This window comes from Rhopalosiphum maidis, chromosome 4 (genome assembly GCF_003676215.2).
Source record: "Rhopalosiphum maidis isolate BTI-1 chromosome 4, ASM367621v3, whole genome shotgun sequence".
NCBI classification, from domain to species: Eukaryota; Metazoa; Arthropoda; class Insecta; order Hemiptera; family Aphididae; genus Rhopalosiphum; species Rhopalosiphum maidis.
In genome coordinates this window covers 10,304,975-10,322,303 of record NC_040880.1, presented here as the reverse complement: position 1 = coordinate 10,322,303, position 17,329 = coordinate 10,304,975, and the positions used below count along the sequence as shown (strand labels likewise).

The following is a 17,329-nucleotide window of genomic DNA, read 5'->3' as shown; positions in this document are numbered from 1 at the left end:
TTGTTCTAATCATAGACATATGAATATTTATATGTCTATAGTTCTAATGAGTTAAATTTTAAAAATATAATCTATTATTCTATAATTCATAGTTATAAGTAACTGTATTAACTGTAATCTACATTCTATACTGTAGGTAGTACTACAAAGAAGACAAATTCAAACAATAATATAATGGAGCTATTTCAATTTTCAAATTTAAAAATCAACCACCAGACCACAGTAATAAAAGTGAAATGTATAATTGTTTTTAAAGATAGCTAGGGTAACGTTCCTTTATATAGTACAAACAATAAGTAGAAGTCTAACAAACGCCCTATGCTTTCAAAATACGAATTATAAGTTTTTTTTTAAATAACCGTGAACAAATGGCTGTAGTTAATATAAGAAAAAAATTGACTTTATTTTCGTTTTTCTATACTTATATTGATTCAGCAATATACCTAATATGGAACTGAATTTTTGAAATTCAAAATTTACTCTTATACAACATTTCAGGTAGCTATATAGTCAACGCTTTTCAATGGTGGTCAAAAACACATTTTGCTTTTTTTTTTTATTAGAAACAAACTAACACAATTCAAATATTATAAAGGTATTTATTCAATAACAAATCTATCATTAACATAAAAGTTTTTTTATCTGTTTTTTTTTTTTTTGTATAAAAATATACAATGATTAACATTTAACATTTAATGTCTATTAAAGTGACTTTCTCATTGACAAAGTATATTCGGTACCTGCTATACAACAGACCTAGTTTCTGGTTTATAGTTTTAAAATTTAAAAATGATAACAAAATTAAAAATTATTATATAAAACATTCATATATTTTTACAAAAAAAAATACACTGTATTCATTAAAATATATATTTATGTAGTTATACAGGTTTAAACTTTGAGAATGTAATAGATATAGAAGTATCCCTTATTGCATTCACGAATGCCCCCAAAAAATAAAAAGGGTTGCCAGTTAAATGTTATTCAAGAATTATATTAACAATTGTCAATTACTTAATTTTATTAGGCATTATACCTACTTTTAAAAAAAAAAACAATAATACAATTTTAAAGTTTAAAATAACGTGGTAAAACTGATATTTAGTACCCATTACATAAGGACATATAGTTGTACATTGAACTGAGAACTATATGAATTATAAAGAACTCTGTCAAAAATCTAATATCATATATCATGATTATTGTGGTGTTTTTATTTACGAATTAATATTAAATTTTGATTTATCCATCTCAAATATACAAGTAATATTGAATATTATAATTATTTGTGAAAAAGAGATTGATACTTGTATATAGCATGAAATACTAGAATTAAAAAAAAACAGTTTTTTATAAATAAACCCATAGTTATTTTTCACACCTAAATAATGTTATATATTTTAAAAATAATTTCTTTTGATATTTTCACAACTGATAATTTAATGTAAATCTCAAATCAACCCCAAGTTTTTATTGTTAAAAAAAAAAAAACCACTTAAAAATGTTCTTCATAAGTTCATAACATAAAAATACACTCTGCTAAGTGTTTTATATAGTAATCAAATTGCTTCATTTTCAATTTTCTAAAACATTTTATTGATTATAAAGTATATAATTTGTTTTGAAAATCTGTACTTTCCCATAAATTGGCATCACTTTGAAATGGAAGTACTAATATATTAATATGAGTCAATCTTTGTCTTTTCCATTGTACACATCCCAGAGAGTGATTTTGTTATCTTTATTTGCAACAGCCAGCAAGTATTTAGCTTTCCAAAACGTTACTGACAATTCGGAATATGCAATACTTAAGACTCCAGACGAATGGGAATCCAAAACCGCTAACAGTTTCATGGTTTTCCAAGAAAATAGTCTTACGGTTAGATCCCAGCAGGCAGCAGCGACTATTTTATCATCAGGTCTTAACTGCAAAACATTAACACCAGGATTTGTAATCTTAATGCTTTTATTTAGGCTTAGATTACCTTTTGTAATATCAAATGTGTTTATCACATTTGAGCTACCAGCACAAATACCTTTGGTCACATTATGATCCACATCCAGAGCCATCAAACATTCTAGTTCGGGAAAGCTACACTGATTGACAATATGATCTTCCTGCCACACAACAATTATATTAGCTTCATAACCACAAAATATATAATCACCAATAGATTTTACGGCCATCAAATCTCCCAAACTGTCGTCTTGGTGTGGATTAAATTCAGTAATTTTATCGTAACTGTCAGTAGAATAACAATTCATTGTAGACTTTTCTCCTTTGCACAATAACATATTTGTTTTGTACAAGGCCAATTTACAAAATCCAATTATTTGGGTTGATAATGTATGATGGAGTTTGAGTTCAATACCGTCTATTTGCCAACATTTTATTTCGCCCACTTTATTTTGCGACACTAATTGATTTTTTTTGGTCAACAGTTCTAGGGTCATTATACACGCTGTGCCAGCTTTAATTTCGTTTTTTAAACGATTGGACTGGAAACAGAAAAACAAAATTATCATACTGAATGTAGGTACCTATATATATCATAATTTATAAGATAATGGATACATGTAATATGGAAACGGGTTAATTGAAAAATATATATGTATTATAATATAGTATACTTCAAATAATCAAATCGTTGGGATACTATTTGAACACCGAAAGTCTTACCTCTAGGTTCCAGACAAGAATTTCTCCGTTTAAAGTGCCAACATAGAGAATTTCACCATCTAAATAGAATTTCAAGCAGTATGGAGTAAATTTTTCACATTTCAACGTGAAAATAGGAGATGGTAATTTTTTTAACATTTTTTCTTTTTAAAATTCAAATTATTTTGAACTTTACTAGTAACAATAGACCTATAATATATAAGGTCTATGCTACTAACTGTTAGGAATTATTAAATATTTACTTCGAGATTTTTGAAATAACCCAATTACGATTTACCGGTATGGACTGTGGAGTGACTGACTGCGAAAAACATAGAGAATTCTTATCATGTTCACTTATCATTTATCAACTATACCGATGAGAAATAAAAATCTTGGTCCTTAAATAATTATATGATAGCTATTAGCTAATATCAATGATATGATTGTTACTTCTGAGTTTCTGACTATTTAGGGAATTCTAATATTTCTATATGAGACTCATGAACATTTTCTAATGTTCATGATGAGACCATAAACATGAATAGATAGTAAATATAGATAATAAATAGATACTATCAACATCACAACTTAAAACCTATTTGTTGCAGAATGTAGAATATGTCGTACTATTATACTATTTGTACTTGACGCTCATATAATTTTTAGAAGCTCGTACATTTATTTAGTTATGAATTTATGATATTAACGTTTATTTGTTTTAATTCGTGATTTGAATACATGTTACGTACACATTAGATATCAAATATTTAAATTTTGACATAATTGTAGTTTCATTACTGCTCAACACTTGATTTTCTCTTAATTATACTTGGATAAAAATATAAATTGTTTTCAATTTTGACCTCAAATTTCTTAAATTTAATATTTGTAATTTGGGTTACATTTAGTTTATATTTTCTTTTTCAAGTGAGATATTACTGCAACTGAGGTAAAAACTAGTAATTTAAACCTGGGAATAATTAATAATTTAAGTGTACACTATTGAACTATTACATTATAATACACACAACTCCTTATTGATCTCACGAGTTTATGAATCATGTAATAATCAGTAATCTGATTTATTTTAATTTGCTATACCTAAGTATATTTCTCTCTTTTTTCTCTTATATTTCTCTTTTTGTAGATGTTACATTTTAATTGAAAATTAATAGCAAGAAGAAATTTATTTTGTGACATTATATTAAAAAAATACGTATTTGTACTTACGTGTGTTTAATATATCTTATGTTTATTTTCAGTCGCTTAAGAATAAGCCTTATTTTTAATTTAAAATAAAATAATATTATCTTTATTGATTTTATATTTATATTGAAATTAAGAATACGATTTATGCAGTTTATGTCCAGTTTTGGAACATTCTGTTGTAGATAATCCAACAATACATTTTTAAATAGGTAATTGAAAAATATTTTTGTACAACCGTACAGTTGTAATTACTTATACATAATTACTATTTCATAAAAATGTTGTAAATTTTTTTTAAATCAGTTGGTGAGATTTATATTAAACCGGTCATTTATTTCTTTTTAATACTTTTAAGGTTTCAAATATAATACCCATTACTCATAAGTTAATAAACAAACAGCAAATGATTTACCATAATTCATATAATATTATAATATGTTTAATATTAATGAAAAAATGTATGTGTTACAAAATTTAGACGCATGAAAATTATAGAGAAACAGCTTAAAAATCAAATACAAGAAGAATATGTGATATTCTGTTAAGTATAATTTTAATTTGAATTATTACTTTTGAGCTTCTGATTCAATATTATCATTCTCAGCTTTCAACTTACTAAGTCTACCCATTCCTGGTCTATAAATTTCAATAGCTGGGCGATCTTTATTCCTAATGCGACGATCAGTCTTGGATTCTTGACGGCGATTATCTATTCGTTTATTATAAGCAAACCTTTTGTCCGTATCAGATCGATGCTTTTTATAGTTTTCAGTTTCACCTGTTTCAACTATTTCCTTATCATCATGCCATTTATTATATTTTGACGATACACTAGTTTTGTTTTCTGAATGTGCCGGTTTCAATGTTTCCGATTTCTTTTTTATATCATTATCTTCTTTAGCTTCTTTCGACATATCCACATTAATTTTTTCAGGTTTAGAAGTAATATCTTCTTTTAAATTATTATCAAAACATTTGGTTGGACTATTCAGCTTGGCCGTTTTAATTTTAAATTCTATTTTTTTAACATCATCAACTCTAGTTGTGTCTTCAATCTTAACTTTATGACTTTCATCACAGTGTTTAATTTTTTCAACATTCAATGCTGTATCATCTTTATGACTTTTAATAATTTTTCTATAAAAAGAAAAAGAAAAAAAAGTACTATAAATGAATAAGGTTCATATATGATAACAAAATTTAAATATTAAATAAATACAATATTAATAGTTAAGGCTTAAAAACTTAAGTTACGCGTTTCTTATATGTCTTTGTACAGAAACTTGAAACATTTCAAAAATACAAATACACTGGTTTTTTATAAGTCATACCTACTAGTTTAAATTTTGACAAAATATTGTTTTTTGTTATAATCCCAAATTTCAATAATATTTCTAGGGGTTTGAAATTTTTTAACAATACATGAATTATTATTAACTCTGCATGATTAAATTTGCAATATGAAATAATATTATATTAATTATTATAAAATATAGGACTGAATATGAGGTTTGTTTTTAGCAAATTTTGTTCATCCTATTGTAATACTATTAAGAATTAATACTTTAGAATAGTCAATATTCTATAATCAATGGTAATACTATCAGAAAAATAAATTAATAATATCAATATTAATTTTTAATAAAATGCTTTAGAAATAAAAGCTGACAAATTTTAAATGTTTTGAAATATTATTCATCAAATACATTTATTTATTAATAAAAAATATGAACTACCCCTTGAAAAAGTACATTTGATAATCGATATCTACTTTACATGGAGCATATCCTAATTTTTCTTTTTGTTTTTTACCAGGGTCATCACCCAATTTAAACATCAAATGGGTAAAGAAATAAATGAACAAAATGTTTACTAGTACCAAAAATTACATTCCACCATCATAATTCTATAATTTTAACATTAAATTTATAAGGTTTTTTTTTAAAATTAACTCAGTTATCAAAAACCAAATACTTTCTTTAATCATCTTGATATAGGATTTAAATTATTGTTCAATGTTACTTAAAATATAGATTTAACGCAACTAATTTTATCCATTAAAAAAATAACTTAACTTAAAAATTAAAAAACTTAAATATGCATACTTTTGGCTTGTGTCTTTCACTGGTTTTTCATCAATTACTCGTTTACTGATTATGTTACTTTTTGCAATGGGTTTGGGTTTAATGAAAATTTCTTTTTCCACTTTTTTATTTCTCCAAACTTCTTCTTTTTCCTGTTTTCTGATGAATACTTTTTTACGACGTTCATCTCTTTGATTAACTCGGACACGTTGCCTATCGCTCTGCTTTGCTAAAAATTCAAGTAGTGGTGTACTCAAATCTTGTTCTTGAGATTTATCTAAGCAAAATTATCAAACATAATACATTATTCAATAAATAAATACAAATATCAAACTATCTTTTTACTTTACCTTCAACAGATTCAAAAAAGTGTTGTGTGGTTTTTAATGTAGTGTCAATAGTCTTCTGTTCAAAATTACGTTTAAACTCTAAGAACACTGGGTTCTCATGTATCTTACCCCAATTCGCATCTTTATCTAATTTTTTTTTTGGTATTCTTTGGTAAGGTGCTAGTTCAACAGTAGCTGGATACTCGTCACCTACAAGTATATTAAAAGATAATTTCATCACTTAAAATAAAAAATAAAAACATTTATTACCAGTGTCATCAACAAATACGTAGCCATCAAATTTGTCAGTAAACATATACATATCATCTTCTTTAAGAAAATTGATATATACCCTTGAATGATGGAATGGTACTGCATTTGGATCGCCAGGTATAAAATATATGTAATTGAATTCAGGCAAAGGAGAAACTTCATTAAGAAATCTTTCTTCAGTCATAGTTGGAGGCAACCTCCGAACAACTATCTTTATAGAAAACCATGATTATTATTTCAAATTGCTTATATATTACATCACTTATAAATACTCGTAGCATTCAAAATTATAACTAGTTGACATTTATTATCAAACATATTATTAATGATTACTTTTTTTTCAACTGTTTTACGTTCATCTTTAGATTTCTGCCTGTCCAATGCTTTAAACAGTGACAACAAAAAGTCATCAACTTTTTCAGGAGGTTTTATAACTTCAGTGTTTTCTATAATATTTATATGCATTTAATGAGGAGAAATAATTAACAATAAATCAAGTAAACTTATTCATAACTTTATACAACCTACCTTTTATCATTTTTCAATTTTGATCATTTCTTTCAATAAAGAAATACTGAAAAAATAACGTTATACTATACACTTACAACGTACTATAGTAGTATGATTGATGTAATTTAATACAAAGTATATAAACTGTTGTGTATTAAACAAATACAATATACATAGTATAACAATTAACAATTATAATAACAGTTGATATTAGTACCTATTTGACATATTTTGTGAACAATAGTTTTGTTATGTAAATAAATTGTCCATTATCGTATGATACTGTTATCAAAAAACAATATTTATCACCGAGTGATACGAACATAATTTATTATCACGGTTAATCCTATGGGTGCGACTCGTTTGTGCACATTTACTTTTTTTATGACGCGTTCGCGCACATTTCCCTTCTTTTGCTTTAATAATTAATTAATGGACTGTATAAAATATTAATACAGTAACACCTCGATAAGACGGAATCGCTTGGGACCATTCAATTTTTCCGTGTTAACAAGGTTTCCGTTTTGACGGGGCTCAAAGAAATGAAATTATAAAAAAAACACCAAAGAAATTTTCCGTTTTACCGAGGTTCCGTCTTATTGAGGTTTTACTGTATATATATAAAAGATTGATATATACTAATTATACCTATATAAATTAAGATTTAATTATTTTGCAAGTATTTATTGTATAATTTAACATCGATCGACCAAATATCGGCGAGAATAAGGTATATAACACAAATTAGTATACCGGAATTACCGTTAGCAGTTTGTGAATTTTCCTATTTGTAAATTTTTTTTCTATGGGAGCCGTTTAGGAATTTACCTGTTCGTAAAACCTATTTTGACGGGAGCCGTTTTGGAATAAGCAAACAATGGATGAGAGCCGTTTGGGATGTGCCGAAATCATTTGCATTTTTCTTAGTTTTTTTCTCTATATTCCTTAGTTATTTTTTAAAACAACAGTAATTTTTAGTTTTGAAATTTATAAAGTAGAATGTACATCTAATTTCATATCCAAAACAAATTTTCTATTATTTAATAAGTAGTATACTTATTATTTAAAGTTTAAAGTTTTAACTAACGAAAAAAATTCATCATAGCTTCATTCAGAATTAAAAAAAAAAAATAGTTAATTTACACAACAGGGATGTTAGCAATGGTGATGTAAAGATTAATAAAATACAATAAAATCTCGACTCAATTTTCGAGCCTTAATTATTAAAATTGAAAGTTATATTAATTTTTAAAAACCCAATAACCCATGAATATTGCACTTTTATTATTATTTTTGTTAGTTTTTATCAAAATTTTTATTCAAATACCATAGAAAAATATAAAATATGTGGTTTTACAAAAACGTAACAATTGAACAATACGAATTAAGAAAAATTAGATTTAAAAACATTATCGAGGAAAATTTATGATACATGGTTGTATAAAAATAGCTAATAGGACATAGCCCATAGGCCTCTTAAACTTTCTTTTCTATTTTACTGTAAACTATTTAATCAATGTATACTGATAATTGTATACAGTTTATAATTAATTGGACTTATAACTTTACTATCACTGATTATATTATTTACAATTTTAATATTAAATTGAATTATCGTATATATTAATTAAAATATAAACAACAATTAGTGTTGCAAGCCCACACGGCTGCCGGATTCATTATGACATTATTAGCTATATCATTTCGATTTATATAATTATTGTTTCATAGAACAACAACATATAAATTAAGGTATGATTGTTATCGTTTTATTTGTGGTATATTCTAATATTTTATAGATTTTAACTTTAAGTAGACTAAAAACTATTATTAAAACATAAAAATCATAATAAGTTTCTTATACAACCAAACTAGCCGCCTTAACTGGCCCCAAAATTCAATTTTTCGACCAGCCTATCGGGAAATTTCCCAATTTCCCGATCTGTCAGTCTACCCCTGTTATGAGGTATTTTAATATAATGAATCTTTTTCAAGATTACCATCATAGAAATCAAGGAGATAATTAAGTAAAAATTTAAATTGCGGTTGTTTTCCTAGGTATATTTATTATATTTTTATGAAAGTACTAACATTTTAAATACATAGGACTAACCACGCATACTTAATAGTTAATACGTTCTAATAACTTGAAATACTTATAACAATTTGGCTATTCAGTATAGGATTATACATTTATACTTATTGCTTTAGGTGTTTTATGTGTTTAGGCATGTATAATACATGAACGAACGATCAATTATATACCAATACATATTCTTTATAACATTATATTATACTAATGCTTTATACTTAGGTACATATGTTACGCCTATAATGCGCGAACGAATTGTTTAAGCTTTTAAATAATAAATTCAATATGAAAAAATGTTTTCAATGTTATAATAATTCATTCCAAAATAGTTAATAAATACAAATAGCCTATTTCTTTTTTCAACAACACTTTTGCAATATTTTTTGTATACCCATTTTCATATTTGCTTTTAGACCAATACTTCAAAAAGTACAGTTAATATTATTTTATAATTTATTGTCAAAGTTTGAATTTTAAATATTTATAATAAATAAAAACTGAAAATTTCTCATGCTTATATTATAATTTCAAAACGAGCTTAACACAATTTAAAATTTTATCGTATAATTAAAAGGATAATTTAAACATTTGGTAAAAATGTTAAGTATCTATTATTTTTCTTTTAAATACAATAAAAACCAAAAATTGTGTGAATCGAATGTCGTAAATATTTGAACTTTAAATACTTATAAAAAAATTAATTTGGCTATTTAGTAGAGGATTATACTTAAAGTTTTGCTATGTGTTTAGATATGTATAATGTGTGAACGAACGACCAATTATTATAACTGGATCACTAGTAAACTAAATATGTCGATTATACATAGTCTGTATAATATTATATTATACTAAGTCTTTATATTTAGGAACATCTGTTAAGCCTATAATGCGCGAAAGAATTGTTTAAGCTTTTAAATAATAAATTTAATATGTAAACATGTTTGGTGATATAGTCGAGATTTTAAACTGTCGGTATTTTGTACTGTTGGTGTTTTATATATATTAAAATATCCTGAGTACATCACTTCCATCAAATGTTGGTCTTAGCTGATCCCAAAACTGCGTACTATTTCATATTTTATTGAATTATCAACATCACTTTTATATACACTAATGAATTTACTAACACTTTTCTCAACATTATTAGTAGATTCAACAAGTAGTCTAAAGTTAAGAATAAAATATGATCAACTACACTGTATGCATTTATTTATTGTCCAGTTCTGAGCAAAATGTATTAATTATTACATGATGTTTTCAAACCGAAATTCATCATTATCACCAGGTACAATAAAAGCTTTATTGTCACCGTCAAGAATTTTTTCTATGATTTTTCTTTTCTTATTATTTTTGTATACATCCCTTATTTGGGTGCAAAATTTTTCAACCCTATTTCCATACATCATGTTCGAATCGCTTAAATTGAAACCACATTTTTTAAACTTTTCAACGAATTTACAGCTTTTAATACATCACTGCTTTTGCTTATTAGATATTTTATTATAATGTTGTAATATGTCATTCCAAAATAGTTAATAGACACAAATAGCCTGTTTCTTTTTTCAACAACACCTTTGCAATATTTTTTGTATACCCATTTTCATATTTGCTTTTAGACCAATACTTCAAAAAGTACAGTTAATATTATTTTATAATTTAAAGTGAGTGCACTACAAGCCTCAGAACACGATAAAAATAATGTAACACAATGTAGACAGTAGATAGTTGTAGTTGGTAGGTACCTGAATTCTGAATATCTACGACCGCGATGGTCACTTAAACAAATTTCCCCAATAATTCTGTTTTAAATACAGTGATAACAAAATGTTATATCCCTATTCCCTACACACACAAACCTAGCCATGTGCCCTCCTCTTACTACACCAATGGTGGTAAACGTGGTAGATGGGGCCCGACTTCATCAATAAAAAATATTTTTGTGGGTACTGTAAAAAATACAAAAGTAGTAATGTTATTTTAAATCGAGAAAAACATGGGCCCTTTACACACATGGGCCCCGGGGATGTGCGACACATAATAGTTGTGGCACACATTGCCCCCCCCCCAACCTTTATCTGGGTTATGAAATAATCATGAAGCAAAATATCAAATATAAAAACAGCTAAACAAGTAAAATATATACTCTTTGAACGCATAAATATGTTTTTACTGAATAAACAAAATATTGTGACTTTGTTTATTTTAATTGTAGATATATTGGGTGTGGGACTAATCGCTTATAAAAGAGCAAGAAAAGTATGATTGGATTCAATTTATTATTTAACGTTTACATTGCTTTTAATAATTTCTCATAGAATATCAAAATGTTATTTTTTAAGCATAGTTGCATTACTATTACTATTGTAATAATTGCAATTTTGGCTATGCCAGTTTATTCAGAAGTCACTCGGGAGACAGTACGAGGTAAGGTCTAATTTATGATATATTTAAAATAATTATTTTTGTTTTTTATTCTTTATTATAATTTATTGTATTGAAATTGATCATCAATGATAAGTATACATAATTATTGTTGTATTAAAGTCTAGGAATAAATACAACTTTATCGCCTTTAAATTGTGTATTTAAATGTAAAGTTGTATAGTGTATTTATTTAATGTATAGTAATAATTTATAAATAATTACAAAATACAACAACTTATAACAATTGTTTGAAATAATAAAATTTAATTTACCTTAGTTAAGAACACTGAATTAACGCTAATGACAATAATGTTTAATATCTTTACTTAGGTTTAGTATATAATTATAAATTTTTTTTTAAATATTGAATAATGTATACAAAATAATTAGAAAGATGGTTAAATGTTTTCAGTCAATTAAAATATGAACATTATTATGTGGTAATTCCTAATAGTTGTCTATACATTTACTAATAAATATATATTTTTTTAGCTGTATGTGAAGGTAAAATATTATTTAATTATTATTGTTTAAGTAATAGTAGAATACAATAATTAAAATATAAAGTATTATAATAACAATTTTAAATGCTGATATATATTTGGAGGTTTTAAAATTATGGAAGAGATTTATGACTATTATGTCATTGAACAATTTTGAAGTCGACCTTAGTTTCTTTTTATTGAAATTTAATACTTCGCAAATAATAAATAGTAATTATTAACGAAATAATAGAAAAAAACTAATAAGTAAGGCACATAAAATACTAATGTATTCTATTTTTTAATATTTTTGTTTTATTCACCATTCTTGGAAAAAATATTTGAGTAATACCTACTCTATGTGAAAAATGTATCCTAACATTTTTTATTGTGAAAAGCCTTTTTAAAATAACCACAGGACTCAGTGGTGTTGTATAAATTCACAAAATTGAAAAATATTAGGTACCTACATCTTATTATAATTTTTATAAGATTCAGTTGTTTTTAATTAGCCAACATAATATACATTATTTTTATACTAATCATAATATACAATTTGTAATTATAAGTAGTAACTGAATTATATTAGATTGTAGCTAGTGTTTTGGATATACTTTACTCGTTACTTAGAGATTAAAGCGATGAAATTTCTTTACTCATTACTCAAATAAAATTGCAATGAAATTACCTATTTTTTTTGAACCCGAGTGCAATTCGACCATACCTTTTTATAACTTTTTGTCATCGAGTCCATTCGGTTGTACTTTTTTTTTGTACTATTTTTTTGGTCAAAATTATTACCTTCGCCCAAACGACCACCGCTCTATACTTTATGTATTTAATTGTATAATGCAATTGTTTACAATTGTGTGTATTTAAATGATTAAAATATTTAATTCAGCTAATTTTGTTATAATATAAAACGTAACTATGACATACTCAGATTTTTTTATGAGCAGATAATATGTGGTTGTATTATAAAGCCATCATTAAGAATTTTATTTTTATTCGTTATTATTTAGAATTTAGAATTCATAAAATTACACTTATCTGAGTTATCGATTATAATTTTATAAGCTTGGAAGAATTTAATAGTGAACTTCTTGAAAGTATGAATATGTTTAGAAAAATTGAAGATGTTTTAACAAATATTCTAGGTCTAAACGGAAAAAAAATTAAAGACGATTTTATGTATGTAATTTAAAAAAAAATGATGGGTATAAAATTATTGTATCTTATTATGAAGTCATGTCAGGAAAAGCAGGTGTTAATTTAGATATTTTATAACGCCTCCCTTATTGACTTGTTTTAAATATGCGTATTTTCAATGAATTAGATATATTATCTGATAAGTTTATCAGTTTTACTCAATGTTTGTAGAAAAAATACCTCTGAAATTACATTAAATAGGTTACGTACGAAAGTTAAGTACGAGACTTTTGGCTTAGTATAGTTACTATAGTATCACGTTATTTCCATTATGTTACTACCAATCACTGTTAGATAGGTATGAAGTTTTTCAAATATCCTAAATACCGCACATGACAGCCAGATTGTTAGACCAATGTCGGATTGTATAGTTAATTACTAAACATGTTGCATTAATTATATGTGTCCTTAAAAAGTAATTTGTAATTCGTGCAGTCGTGCCGTGTCCCGTTCAATGATCAATAATTGGTTTATTTAATATAAGTAAACAACTAAATCAATCAATAACTATCTATGCTAATGCTTGTAAAAAATACTTTTACATAATTTAATTTGAATTATTTAAAAAATGTATAGATTTAATAAAGGAATTTGGTGAATTTAAAGGTAAGTAATTGTAATTCACAAGGAATTATATTATAATCTCAACTTTTTTTTTATAAGAATAAGTTTTATTTCAGCTATTTAATTCATACTTCTTTGTATAAATTGTATATATTTTAATATAATATTTTAGAGGACTCTGTCTCTACGTGAGAAATATATACGAGTATTTTCGATTTGTAATATTTAAGACATGGGCATTTTGTTTGAAAATTAAATTATCGAAAAAAAACAATCTAACGCTTAATCATTAATATTTCTCTAATACTTAACCCTAATATAATATATATAAAGCTTATAAAATTCGATATTTTGTATCTAGTATATCTCTTTATAGCTCCTAACTTAATTATTGTACTATGCAGAAAAATGTTTGACTAATATTTGTTTTAATTAAAAAACTAAATCTAAGTAAAAATCTATGTCACTATTATATTATATATATAATATATATTACATAAGATTTATATATAAAAGCCCACAAAAGACGGCTAATATGTTTCACAAATACAATGATTAATAGTGTAAACTAAAATTATTATTCAATTTCAGATGTCGAGGAAGATGAAAACCAGTGCACCTTATACAAACGTAGTTATTTTAAATAAATAAACAACATTTTAAATATTACCATTTGTAGTCTTTTAAATTTCTTAATTGATGTAAACCATAAAAAAAGTTGTATTTTTCTATGATTTATAAACGAGCGAATGTAATTCCCGCCACAAATACCTTTTTTTAGTATAAACTTCGCTAGGGAAAAAATAGGTAAAATTGAGTTCATGTAATCTCCGCCAGAAAAGAAAATCAGATATAACAGTAGTATATTATTATAAAATAAAAAATTATAATTTTTATAAAAATAATTGTCCACATTAAATAATAGTTAGGTATACATAATATGCCAAAAAATATTCAAAAATTAAAGATAAAAATAAAAATTGTCAGAACAATTCAATGATGCATATTATTATAATGTATATTACGCTAAATAATTTGAATAATCATAAAATATGAAAGTATGACGATGTTATATTAAACTAATATCAATTTTTCAACGTATTTAATGTAGAGAAGGTCTAGTGGAATTTTTAAATAAAAATTAAATCATTAATATTTTTTTTTACAATAAATCAAATAACTTAAAACATTTTAATTTTCACTTAAGTATTAAGCTATTGACTAACTAATATTCAAATGAAATTATTTCATAAAATTGAAAATAATGTGTGTAAAGTAATTTATATATTTTAAATATTGATCATATTTATTTTTTAGAGACCATGGGTACGTTATTCTGTATTTTTATTTCTAATAGTATTATTAAGTTATCAATTCAAAAGAATTTTAATATTTTTGCAATAGTACATAAATAATTAGCTTTAGAATGATTTGACTCTACATTTGGTTATAACATAATTTAGACATTCATTAGAGAAGTAATATTTAAAAAATGTAAAGCTTACTACTTTTATAATTTCTACTATACTATCCAAGCTCTTGAATACCGTATAAGTAAATCTTCGTAATTGATTACTTTAATCTTATTATAATATTATATTATTATGTGTAATATTCATGTTTACTTAAGTTATACATTTAGACATAGATAATAACCAAATTTTGAATATTGGTTATACTTATATATTTTATATTAATAAAACGTGTGTGGCAAGTTTAGTAACGGTGAACTAATACACAACTATTACATTTTATAGAGAAAAAAAAAGGTATGTGTTTGTAATTTAATATAATAATATTTACGTTATTTTATATTAGTTATATTTTTAATTTTTTTTTATTGAATTTGAAGTTGTCTAATATTTAGCTTGATCAATATTATAGTGCATTAATATTATTACCATGTTAAAAAGTCATTGCCGGAAAATTATCCAGTTACAATATTGAGAGAGTCTACTTAAAAGTATTATGAAATTCCATGTTACGTAATTGTGTTACGATTGCACCGATGATTGTGATAATTTTACTAAAGATTTGGTGTCTACATATAAATTAGGTGTATATTTTTGAAAAAATTGATAAGTTATTAGTCATCACCGGTGCAAAATTAATCTGTTGGTCAGCTGGTGTTTGTCTATTAATTTTTACATGTAAAAAGTTTATAGTAAAAATATTATTGGGATGTAGGATGTCTATTTATCAGTCATCTGTAGTGAAAATCGATGCAATTGGATACAGTGTTAGTTGAGTCCGGTTCCAGTGTAATTAGGTTCTTTTGGAAGTAGTACATACACTTAAAATTCAAAATCTACCATTTTTAAATAACACTTATGTATAAATATATAAAAACTTATATTTAAAACATCGCATATATATACATACATTTCTAATATCATAATTTTCCGGGGCTCGCGAAGGTTAAGCTTATTTGAGAAATTATCACCTCGCGTGAGTTAAGACTGTAGCACCCAATCTATTTCAACAATAAATTATGTCATCATAAAGAATAAAACGATTATAAATTACATAGAGGGATACTAGCCGTAAGCCGTTGTCTTATTAATGCACTCTTCTCAAAAAAAAATTTAAAAAACCTAATATTATACTATAAGCATATAAATGGATGGAAAGTATTTGGACAGAAGATAGAATACTAACATAACCTATGTTTGAAAGTCATATTCTGAGGTTTTGATAATATTTTAGTATAGATGCTCTAATAAAATTATGATCTCGTAAACACAATAATATAAAGTATGATATTATATAGTTACGATCTGCCTTTTTATTTAAGTGCTCATTTCTATAATAAACTGTATTGCTGTAATGTAAACAGTAAACATATTTATACAGTAGGTATTATATTATAGGATGTTCTAAAAAAACAAGAATAGGAAGGTACTTGAGAGTTAAGTGATAATCTCTCAATGGACAACCACAATTACTAAAACCGAAGCTCAATTGCAGAACAGAATTTTGAGACGACATTAACTTAATTTCCAAAAAGAAAAATAATGATATAAATAATTTATTAATAATAATAGGTATAATTGTATAAATGGGTTTATTAATTAAAATTATTTATTTATTTATTTTTAGAAGATTCAAGTAAATATTAATGAGTTTTATTTATTGATTTAATAACAAAAAAAGGGTTTTATAAGGTGGGGTGCTTCTCATGCGATGTAATGCCGACAACCGTTACCAAAATATATAGAAATTAGGTATTTTGATTTTACTTGTAAATTACAATCAATGTTATCGCTGTAAGATTAAAACGTGGTTACAGAATCTTGAGAAACGTTGTATTAAACCCATAAATTTAGTGCTGGAGATAAAATGTTGTTTTAATTGTTTTATATTCACTCTCAAATCAAGATATTGTATTCGAATTATTTATTTTTATGTTTAATTACAATACTATACTTTTTACATGGGTGATTAGATACACGTTAATATTTTATATAAATATTAAATTTAATAAGTTATAC

General features: G+C 25.0%; 2 protein-coding genes across 2 annotated transcripts; both read right to left on the bottom strand.

Moving 5' to 3' along the window:
• Positions 1-1,509: 1,509 nt before the first annotated feature.
• LOC113548921 (guanine nucleotide-binding protein subunit beta-like protein 1) lies at positions 1,510-3,037 on the bottom strand. Its single transcript, XM_026950023.1, has 2 exons — positions 2,681-3,037; positions 1,510-2,499 (listed from the first exon to the last, which is right to left on the bottom strand). Exons 1-2 carry the CDS (start codon positions 2,816-2,818, stop codon positions 1,690-1,692), a joined length of 948 nt encoding a protein of 315 aa, XP_026805824.1. The 5' UTR covers positions 2,819-3,037; the 3' UTR covers positions 1,510-1,689.
• Positions 3,038-4,334: 1,297 nt separating this feature from the next.
• Positions 4,335-7,294, bottom strand: LOC113548760 (regulator of nonsense transcripts 3A-like). The gene is made up of 6 exons (XM_026949807.1): positions 7,086-7,294; positions 6,891-7,003; positions 6,555-6,768; positions 6,306-6,494; positions 5,977-6,232; positions 4,335-5,008 (listed from the first exon to the last, which is right to left on the bottom strand). Exons 1-6 carry the CDS (start codon positions 7,093-7,095, stop codon positions 4,438-4,440), a joined length of 1,353 nt encoding a protein of 450 aa, XP_026805608.1. The 5' UTR covers positions 7,096-7,294; the 3' UTR covers positions 4,335-4,437.
• Positions 7,295-17,329: the final 10,035 nt, after the last annotated feature.

Excerpts from the sequence above, each read along its gene's own strand:
- LOC113548760 (XM_026949807.1), bottom strand. Across the intron at positions 6,495-6,554 it reads CGTATTTGTTGATGACACTG|GTGACGAGTATCCAGCTACT; the intron begins GTAATAAATGTT and ends ATATACTTGTAG. Across the intron at positions 5,009-5,976 it reads GTGAAAGACACAAGCCAAAA|AAAAATTATTAAAAGTCATA; the intron begins GTATGCATATTT and ends TTCTTTTTATAG.
- LOC113548921 (XM_026950023.1), bottom strand. The coding sequence starts at position 2,818 with ATGTTAAAAAAATTACCATCTCCTATTTTCACGTTGAAATGTGAAAAA. Across the intron at positions 2,500-2,680 it reads TTCTTGTCTGGAACCTAGAG|TCCAATCGTTTAAAAAACGA; the intron begins GTAAGACTTTCG and ends TTCTGTTTCCAG.